Raw genomic sequence first — 10696 nt, 5'->3', positions numbered from 1 at the left:
AAACTTATACAAAACTTATAATCACATTTAGAGTCAGCACAGCGAGTGGGGAGGGGTGTTTTTTTTTTTTTTTTCCCTGGGGGTCTTTGCAAAATATAATAGAGAAGTGTTGGTGAAGTATCACAAGTGCTTCATGAAGCTTCATTTTCTCAAAACTAGAGCTCACACCCTAATTTGAGAACCGCTGCTTTAAAGGAAGTGCTGTTTTGTTTTTGTTTTGTTTTTAAATTTCATAATGATCCTCTGCGCTCCTGAGATGCTGACATGGTTAAACCTTGGCACCATATTTAACTGTGTACTCGGCGCGCTTGTGACAAATAACACGGCGGAACACATAATTAAGACAAAGGTCATGTGAAAGAAACTTGAAATATTCATACGGTCATCTGGATGCCTCGGCATTCTTTTAAAGCTGTCGCCGAGCCTCTGAGTGGATGGCAAAAGCCATCATCATCAAGGACAGTATATTTTTTTGGGAAGCGGTTACATAAGCGATGCTGTGAGAAGCTTCTTCATGCAAGTTCATTTGTAAACAACGGCCCAAAGGGTCAAAGAAATGCCTTCCCCGGACATGCCGTCATTCATCTTTCGTGTCACCGCTTTTTTTCACAGGCAGGTCCGAATTCAGAGTTGTCGTGCCATAACATGTCGGGCAGCAGTGAGGACGACTGGAAAACTGATGCGTCATTAGGAGCTAGAAAAAGGATGTTTTAGCAGACAGTTGTACGCTTAAGACAGATTATATACATATACACACATATATATATATATATATATATATATATATATATATATATATATATATATATATATATATATATATAATATGCAATTAAATACTGAGTCCCTAGAAACAATGCAGATCTGTAAAAAACTTAAAATAAAGCCATACAATATAACTATTGCACGTTTTAGCTTCATGTTGCAATTAATTTGCCCTCATTTAGAAAAGCAAACCTCACTATTCTTCCCAGCACAGCATTACACTAGCTTGATACTTGCAGAAACCTTGTTCAAATATGTTATATTCACTGAAGTGCCTTCACATATCCCCAGGGGTACAGGCGTCCCCATTTGAGGATCACTGCTGCCTAGAATATATTCTTGCGAGTTTGCCGTTGTGTTATTTCGCCTATGTGCGGCGGCGGCACACCACGCGGGGACGACAAGATCCCTCCCGAGGAAAGAGCTGGGTCCGTTTGCTGCTTACTGTTCAAAAGCGTATGCCGCAGGTGCACATCTGTTCGTCACCAGCTAATCTTGCACCGGGTTCACACTTTATTGACGATGGAACACATATGTGGCTCTCCTCTTGTTTGTTCTAACCGGCATGTCTTCATGCGCTTCACAGGACCTCCGCCAGGCAGCGGTCAGAACCTTCGCTGGCCTCCAGCCGCACCTGCCGGCTGGTTTTTCTGTTTTCCACCCAGGAGTTGTGGATGACAGTGCCCCCCGGTGACGGGTCCACCTGAAGCAAAGACACCACCCTCTTTTTGACCTTGGCCCGAAGGGCGCGCCGCAGCTTCTGCCGCGTGAAGGCGTAAAGCAGAGGGTGGCTCACTGTGGCGCCGTAGGCCAGAGCCAAGAAGCACAGGCGCAGGCTGACCAACGGGTCGCTGGGCCCGACGGCCAGGATGAGAACGTTGACCGCCGACAGCGGCGCCCAGCAACCCAGAAAGGTGGAGATGATGATGAGGGACATCCTGAAAACGCGGCGCTGGCGCTCACGCCGATCTCGGTGTCGCCGCACCGCCCGCCGCAGGGCGATGATGGCCGACACGGACGCCTGGACGCCCATGGCGGCCGGGGCTTGCGCGGCGGCGCCGGACGTGACCAGAGGGGCGGGAGACGACAAGGCGGTGGAGGTAAAAGGTATCAGCGGAGGGTGGCTGAGTTGCTTGGCGGCGTCGGCGGTGCAGCGTTCCCCTTCGGGCTTGCCCCCAGTTAGCATCCTGAGCTTGGTCTTCTTTTGGGGGGCGAGTAATTTTTGGCTCTTCTTCACGTGGGCGCCGATTCTGAAATTCAAGGCCTTCAGGATCCTGGAGTAGGTGAACAGCATTGCCGTGACAGTGGTGAAGAAAACGGGAACCTGCAGAACCAGGTGGTAATACGGCCCCGGGGCCAAGTGGTCGCCGTTCCCACCCGTGCACAACAAAGTGTCCGGCGCTCCTCCGGGAGCCCCCTCGCCGCCGGACGATCTATCGTCCAGGAGCGGGACGAAAAAGACGGCGAGCGACGCCAGCCACGCGGCCGCCAGGAGCAGCGCCGCCCTGCGCGTGCTCAGCAGCCGGTTGGCGGGCCGCACCGAGATGTCGTAGCGGTCCAAGCTGATGACCAGGATGTTGAGGGCGGCGGCCACGCCGGCGAAGGTGACGCAGGCCTCGTGGAAGCGGCACAGCGCGGCCAGGTCGGGCCCCGGCGGCAGCAGCACCACGGCCAGGGTGAGGGGCAAACACAGCGCGCACACGGCCACGTCCGCCACGTGCAGGCTGACCGTCACCATGTTGCTGACCGACTCCACTAAATTGGACTGGGAGCAGTAGAGCGCCAGAACCGTCAGGTTGCTGCTGAAACCCAGCACCAGCTCCAGCATGAGGAAGGCGCTGAGCGACACCCGGAACCCGAGCGAGTGCGGCGTGTACCGCGGCGCCGGGTTACTGGACCAGACCTGGCCCGGGCCCGCTGGGCCGGAGGTGATGCTTTCCGTCTCCATGGCCGCCTCTCAGTCCTCACGTATTGTTCCTGTCACCTTCTTGATGGAGTCCCGTGATACGTCGGGCTGGGCGTCATCCATCGTGCGGGGATAAAAGAGAGCCAGAGAGAGCTGGGAACGCACAATGCAGACACATGAGAAATGAACTGCGCGGGAGGGAATGAAAACACATTATTCTCTTTCGCGTCTCTGACATCGATCATTTTCTACATGTACACATACATCTATCTAGCTATCCATCACTTGACTATATATACATCCATCCAACTATCTACTCCCTTCTTTTCATCACCTTTGATTAGGGCCCGACCAAAATGGATTTTCTCTTTTAGGCCGATGCCAATTTTCCACCTGAAAAAAGCGGCCAATTAATGACAAAATACTGAATATATAAAGAATGAAAAAGCATGTGTTTCCTTCAAATGCAGTTCAACAGGTGTCACTGGTCGACCTATTCCCAGAAAATAGCAGGGCTCAAAACTATATCAGGGCTGTGGAGAAAGTTGACCAAGTCCGGTCAGTCAACTTTAACCCTTGTGCAGTATTTTGGTCAAACCTTACAAAAGGCAATTCACATAAAAGGGAAAGAGTTGAAAGAAGACACAAGGGAGCTTAAATTTCACCCAGATGGTGAGAAACACGTCAACGTTCAAGATGGCACGACCACTTTATTATCACATGACCAGGAGTGTGCCATCTCTTGGCTAAAATAGAATGATGGATGAAAACAACCCAAAAATGATCAAAATAGTGCACAGGGGGCACAATTAGGTGACTAAATTGACAAAAAAAGAGAATATGTTTAGTATCATTTCCAATAAAGAAAAAGTTTGACAAATATAAGTAGGAAAAGGCAGAACACAGCAGAAGAAAACCCACACAAAAATATATTCAAAGAATATCCCTTGCTTGTAATGGTGTACCACCTAGTGGCCGAATGTTGGTGCTTCAAATTTAGGAGTTAGTAGTAAGGTTCAGAAATGACAGAATTTATCCTGAAAACTATTCCATTTAATAGGAAAAAAATGTCGACCAAGTCAGGTAAGTGGGCTTGAAAAATAGGTTGACTAAATATTCATTTTTTACTATTGTTAACAATTGCTTGTGAACATTAAGATGACGCTTGACACTTCAGAATTGCCCAATTTAATCAGCCGGCCATTTAATCGGGCGAGCCCCGCCTGTAATTACCATTCGGGCTCGGTCGCGGCTTGAGAATTGGGAGGGCGCTTTCCGAGCCGAAGGGCGCCGCACTAATGCGTAACGGAGCTCGGGAAATCAACAAATTGAGTGAAAGTAAGTAATGGGACCCACGGGCAATCAGGCGGCCTCCCGGCGGCTCGATAAAAACAACAGTCGGCAATTCGGCCCAAATTGGTTACATCTCAACTCGAACTGTGCAAGACAGTGCAAATGGAAGTCAAATATCACTTGCGTCAATATCTATGGAGACAATATTTTACGCGCAAAAGTTACAGTGTCAACACGTATCGAAAAGAGACCAAACGTGCGTCGTGAGCCATATCTGATATCCTGCAAACATTCCTTTTTCGACTTACAGTCAGCTGTTGGGTGCAAGGTGTTCCTTAGAATCCTATTGAGGTTGACATCACAGCGGTTTCATGTGGCGTTGCTATGACGACCACGCCGACTGAAGGAGCGCTCTGTGGGAAGTGGAAAATCCTGCGAGCAAAAAGAGACCAAAGCAGTCAATTGGAGAAAAGAAGTCTAATTGGGGCGATGGTTCAATGGCGGAATCAAACTTTTAGGGTCGAAAGATTTTATGCAGCGCTAACTTGTCATTTTGATAATTACAGATTTACTCGTTTCACACTCACCTGTGACTGATTAGAGAGAGGTCTTTCGATGTGGGGCTCACGGTAAATCGATAGCACAAGCTTGAGAGAGAAATCACAGTTTGTATCGGCTTTAACTCGTGAGTGAAATTTGAGATTTAAGGCTTCAAGAGGAAAGTGCAAATCAAGGCGGCAAAAAGTAGGAGTCAAGCTAACAGACTCATTGCGATCAATTAATCATATCGTGATTTTTTTTTTAAACTCATTCAATCCCAAAGACGCGTTTTTACGTTTTTTTTTAAGAGTGCAGACATTCCGTGGCAGGTTGTTATTTTTTCATTTTTCTTCAAAGCATATCGCCAAAGGAGGGTCTAAAATGATTGCTTTTATTCATGATTAATGAATAAATTACTAAAGTAATCGATTACTTGTACTGCAGTACTGTAGTACTTCAACACTTGAGTAGTTCATCACTTTGGAATCGGAGCGTTTACGTGTCTCAACCAATAAAGGCTAAATTTTGATTATGTCAGCAATCCTAGGAAATGATTGGATGAAACTTTACCAATCACGTATGCTCATGCTAGTCAAACAAACTTGCGTTATGTTTCATTTTAAGCATTAGCATTCAATGTTGTTTTATAAATACTGTATATGTTATTTTAGGACTGTTTTTCAGTCTAGTGTGCCTCACAGTGGAAACGCGATCAACCCTAACCCAAACTGGAACTCATGATACGGTATCACTAGTGCTTGCAGAGTTAACAAACTGCTTTTTTGAAAATTGATGCAATCGCTGTTTGTTTTTCCCCTTCTTGGTAAACCTGACAATGACGGCGGTGTCATTGCACATCCACAGCATCGGGTGGTGCAGTACCGCTCTCTTGTCAAAGTCTGTGCTGGAGTTCTAAACTTTTTCAAAAGCTGGTTTTCAACAGGAAAACTGCAGAGCTATTTTTCCAAAGCGTTCCTCAAAGACTTCCTCTAAGACGGACAGCTTTCTGTTGACGTGTGTTTTGTTCTCCCTGGATACTGTGAAGAGCAGTTGTGGGAGGAAACGGAAGTCTCTAAAGATCAACAGTACACTTGCGCGACTTATTTTTAGCCGCGTAAGCAAACGATGAACTTGTCGACAAGCAAGCCTTGATAACGCCAGTGAAAAATCTGTGTGGATGTCCAAACTTAAGTGCAGTGTTTCTCACGAGCGGTAAACGGGCAAAACGGGGCCACGGGGAAAAGCAGCGGCTCAAATAAACGAAAGCCATTTTATGACTACCGGATTTTCCGCACTATGAGGCAGAGCAGATTATAAAGTGCGCGTTCAATTATTGGCTTCTTTTAAAACTGTTTTCATATATAAGGCGCACCGTATTATAAGGCGCATGGAATAGAAGCTACAGTAGTGCCTGGTGTTGCGTTTTGAATCCACTAGATGGAGCTGCGCTAAAGGGAACGTCAGACAATCAGTCGGTCAAACTTGATTAATAGACAATAAGAAATTAAGAATAAAAATGTTTTGTCTAATTCTAATTCTATGTATATAATTGATATTTATTAATTTTATGTGTCTTTGGGACTGAATGAGTTTAGGAGAAAAAAACCTATTCAAAGCTACCCAGTGTGAAAAAGTAGTTGCCCCCTTTGTGAAATCATGTTGTAAATGTCATCCATTTGCCTTCCTTTCTCTTGTCATCTCACCATGTTGACATTTTGACAACCTGTTAAATGCAGCTTTCCCCGCAGGAATAGCGAGATGACCATCGCCGCCGCTTGGCGAGCCCGCCGTTCCATTTTTCAACGATTATGCGCCGTCTTGAAACCAGCTCGCGCTGTCCAAAAATCGGCTGTTGCGGAGCAGTTATCTGGTCTCGCACGTTATCACTTCCTGCTCAGATTCGGATTCGCCGAAGACAAAATGTACCGATTGGAATGTTATTTACTCATTTGGAGTGATGATGCTCATTGCGTTAAAAACGTATAAAATACTAGAGTTTATACAAGGAGCCAATTAGTGAGTGACTGGTTTTACTTTTTGGATTAAAAAGTGAACTAAATGGAGTTTCAAAGTCAAAATATTAACATTAACGTTTCAATTCATATAGAGGACCAAAAGTGTCAAAAAAAAAAAAAAAAATATATATATATATATATATATATATATATATATATATATATATATATATATATATATAATCCAGGTCTACTCTAAGTATGATGTCACTAAAAAGTCAGAAATTTTATCGAAACAAATTGTTTAAAAATACAGCACTTGTATCTGTTCTGATTAATATTTACCCAATAACGTTCTGCGTTTGCGTCCACGTGCTTACGTTGACAACACACATGCTTTGCCAGTAATTAGACTGTACCAGCAAGACGGGCGTCCCCCCCTGGGGGGGCGGCGCACGACTCCAGGGGAGCAACTGCTTGAGAAAAATAGAGCAGGAAAAAAAAACCCTGCAGAGTCTAATTTAATTTAAAAGCAATACACGCAATCTAGGTAATAAACTAGGCAATCAAATCTAATTCATTCTCATGATAGGAATAACAAAAAACAAAACTACTTTCTTTTCAAATTAAGAGCAAATGAATTAGAACATGAGGCTGATTATTATTACGTTGTGTTCCAGTGACTCCTTTGCAAAAACATCGCATGCCTTAATTTCGTTCAGTTTTATACGAATGCAAAACAGTGCAGCATATTTTGTCAAAATGTATTTTTAGCATCTCGCAGCGGGCCGCAAGAATGTGGGCCGTGGGCCCCAGTTGGCCCCCCGGGCCGTAGTTTGAACACCTTGGCGTGACTCCATGATCTTCCGGAGCTGCTGAACGAAACAGCATAACAAAAACGTTTTTCGTCTTGGGCTGCCGCCATTGTGGCGCAAAATGGAAGCTTCAATCACTCCGTTCTGTCAGCGCACTCATTCCACAAATACTCCTCATCGGTCGGGACCAAACAATGCCCACACGTTCAAAAGACCCCGATGTGAGGGGGCGCTCGACCGCGCGCGAGAACGACAGCGGCGGATGCGAGCGCGCGCAACGTGTACTCTTCTTCGAGACGCTTGTGTGGAAATTGGCTCCCTATTGAGGCATCAAGCTGTTATTAAAGCGCTTTCTCTCCAGTTAGCACGCCGCGACGGAGGCAATGTCATGTCGGAGCATAACATTTACTCGCCGCTGCTTGGAGTCAAGCGCCGCGTGAAAGGTGCGCAAACACACACAAAAAGTCATGTCCCCATAAACTTGTGAGGACAGACGGTGATGTCATACATTTTCTAGCCGCTAAGCTAACCATCACAGCAGAAGCCCTTAGCCTAACTTACACCAAAATCCGATCCAAACTTTTACTCGAAAAGCAAGTCTTGACCCTCAAAAAGAGATGTGAACTCATGTGGACTGGCCTAAATGTCCTTTCGTCATCTTCGCTATTTCTGTACAAATGCATGGTGGTCTTCACATGTATAGTCAAACAAGCGCACACACACAGACACACACACAAACTCAGTTCGTTTTTTTCTCTTTTAATGGGGACATTCCATTGACATAATGCAATTGCAAGCCTCTAACCTTAACCATCACAACAGATTGTCTAACCCTAACCTCAACCAAAATCTAAATCCAACCTACTGTATGCTCTAAAAGCAAGTCTCGAGCCTCAAAAAGAGAACTGAACTTGCGGGGTCCACCAAAATGGTCCCCATAAGGACAAAAAGTCCCCACAAAGACAGTAAGACGCAGAATTTGCTCGCCAATATTTAACAACAACCAAGCGCAGATACACAAACACACAAGGACGTTTTTTTCTATTGTAGTGGGGACAGTCCATTGACATAATGCATTTGCAGGCCATCACAACAGATTGCCTAACCCTAACCTCAACCAAAATCAAATTCAAACCGATCCCCTAAAACCACATCTTGACCCTCCAAAGCGGAGGGACTGAACTTGTGGGGTCCACCCAAATGGTCCCCACAAAATCAGGAAAAGCCAGACGTTGGGCCCCACCATGCAGCAAAAACCAAGGGCACACACACACACACACACACACACGTGGGCACCCACTGAGAGCAATTTCAGATTGAGGATGAACTCATCCGATGCCACTCTGGCGTACATTAGAGGCTGCCAAACGTTCGGGCTAGCGCGTGACATGTAAAACAAACGGCGAGTGAATACGTCATCTCCCAGTGAGGGTGACTCTCGGCTGGACGTCGGCTTTTAAGGGGTAAAGGCGCCCCGGGGTGCACTTTCAAACCAGAGGAAACCTATTTCATGTTTCGTGTCTTTTCAAGCGTGGCTGAATTGATTGCACTTGTCGTGGTGGATAGCTCAAAGTTTGAAACCTTTTTCTTTAAGATAGTGCTGCTCCTGTGTTAATGTTACAGAATAATTTACGTTGAATATTCTTTAGTGATTTCACTTTTTTTTACAGCATCAAATCAGTCGGTTAAAAATATTTGGAATAGTTGAAATACGGTTTGGCAATTATTTTGCTGGCATATTGATGCAATTGAAGTTATTTTTTTCGTTTTCATAATAACCTGTAACAGGCTTAAACCCTGTAAAAATTCAACATTTGTTGAAAGATGTTTTGAAATTGCTTTTTTTTCTTTTGTTGTGTATCGGTATTTCATGTCTGGACTCTTAAAAATAAAGTAAAAATATGTCTCTTTTTACATAAAATGTAAAAAGAGACATTTTTTACGTTTTTTTTTCAAGCTGTACTCTTAAAAATGTGAAATTCCGTCCCTGGTATTGAATGAGCTAAGAATCTGGGATTAAATGTCTGGAGTCTTTGAAAAAATTGTAAAAAGAGACATAGTTTTACGTTTTGTTTGAAAGTCTGGCCGCTTCAAAAACGTGAAATGACGTCCCTGGCATTGAATGAGTTAAGTATCTGGGATAGCAAGTCTGGACTCTTAAAAACGTGAAATGACATCCCTGGCATTAAATAAATATTTGGAGGTTGAATGTCTGGACTCTTAAAAAAACACAAAAAGATGTCTTTGGGATTGAATGAGTTAATGTTAAAAATGACATAATTTTAGGTATACTTAAGCGTTTTTTATGGATAATGATCTTATCTATAGTCATCATGACAAAATGTTTGCAAAAAAAAAAAGGTAAATACGGGAGTAGTGCCCACAACACACACACACACACACACACACACACACACACACACACACACACACACACACACACACGAGATAAACAACACATAACGCGTCAATTCTATTTACAAAGTGCTTTTTTTATCCTCTTTTGCTGCACGGAGCGCTCCCTAGGGAGCGTGGGAGAAATCCAGAAACCCCGAAGTCCGTGAACGTGCCAAGAGCCACTCCCACGTACGAAGCGCCCCCAGACTTGAATAAGAGGCGTCTAACAAATCGATATTTTGCATCTCGTAGGCTCCAAAAACAAGCGGGGCGTGCAAAAAGAAGCAAAACAACAAAGACTATGCAAACTTGGTCTTTTTCAACAAACGCAGCAAAATCTTTCCAAGTACGAAAACACGGTCGATATAGACGAAGAACATTGCGCATATTGGAGCTGCATCCAAGAGCAAACTTCAAAAGTTACAAATCACATACGAGACGGAGATCGGAGTTCAGGTGCACTCGTACCTTGAGGTGCGTTGCTCGGCGCTCAGTCGCTAACCGTGTTCGCGGGACAAGCGCGGACGCCAAATCTGGAGCACGTGTTGAGCTCCGGCGGCTTGACTCGGCTCGGCTCGCCTCGGCTCGGCTCGGCTCGGCTCGGCGGGATGCGCGCGTGCAGCGACAGCAGGCTTCACACTCCTGATGGATGCACATTGCACAGAGGGATGACACGGAGTAGGAAGGGGAGGGAGGGGCTTTTAAGGACCCGCCATCATCATCGGTCACTGAAGCTCACGGCAAGCTCCGAGCGTGAGATAGGACAAAAAAAAAGGGCACTTCACATTCTTCGACATTTTCGGAGCTCCAAAAGTCTCAAACATTTTGCCACTTGCCGTCCACTGAAAATGACATCGCAGGTTAGCGGGTAACAACCAATCAAAAAGGATACTTGACAAACGTAGACATTTTCCGAGCACCAAAGTTAACATGAAAGCAAAACACTTTGCCACTTGCCGTCCGCTGAAAATGACATCACAGGTTAGCAGGTAACCACCAATCAGGACTCGGCTTGCCAGTCACAT

At 45.1% G+C, this 10696-nt stretch overlaps 1 protein-coding gene across 2 annotated transcripts; it reads right to left on the bottom strand.

Moving 5' to 3' along the window:
* Positions 1–786: 786 nt before the first annotated feature.
* LOC148419503 (G protein-coupled receptor 22-like) lies at positions 787–10474 on the bottom strand. 2 transcript variants are annotated; one of them, XM_088424236.1, is made up of 3 exons: positions 10140–10474; positions 4273–4396; positions 787–2824 (listed from the first exon to the last, which is right to left on the bottom strand). In XM_088424236.1, exon 3 carries the CDS (start codon positions 2711–2713, stop codon positions 1346–1348), a length of 1368 nt encoding a protein of 455 aa, XP_088280362.1. In that variant the 5' UTR covers positions 2714–2824; positions 4273–4396; positions 10140–10474; the 3' UTR covers positions 787–1345. The 2 variants fall into 2 exon arrangements, with proteins under 2 accessions (XP_088280362.1, XP_088280363.1); XM_088424237.1 differs by lacking the exon at positions 10140–10474 and adding an exon at positions 4552–4698.
* Between the last annotated feature and the right edge of the window lie 222 nt (positions 10475–10696).

Source organism: Hippichthys cyanospilos, chromosome 9, assembly GCF_059441005.1.
Source record: "Hippichthys cyanospilos isolate Australia breed blue-spotted pipefish chromosome 9, RoL_Hcya_1.0, whole genome shotgun sequence".
Lineage (NCBI taxonomy): Eukaryota > Metazoa > Chordata > Actinopteri > Syngnathiformes > Syngnathidae > Hippichthys > Hippichthys cyanospilos.
This window is presented reverse-complemented; position numbering and strand designations above follow the sequence as displayed.

Coding starts and splice junctions, on each gene's coding strand:
- LOC148419503 (XM_088424236.1), bottom strand. CDS start 2,713: ATGGAGACGGAAAGCATCACCTCCGGCCCAGCGGGCCCGGGCCAGGTC.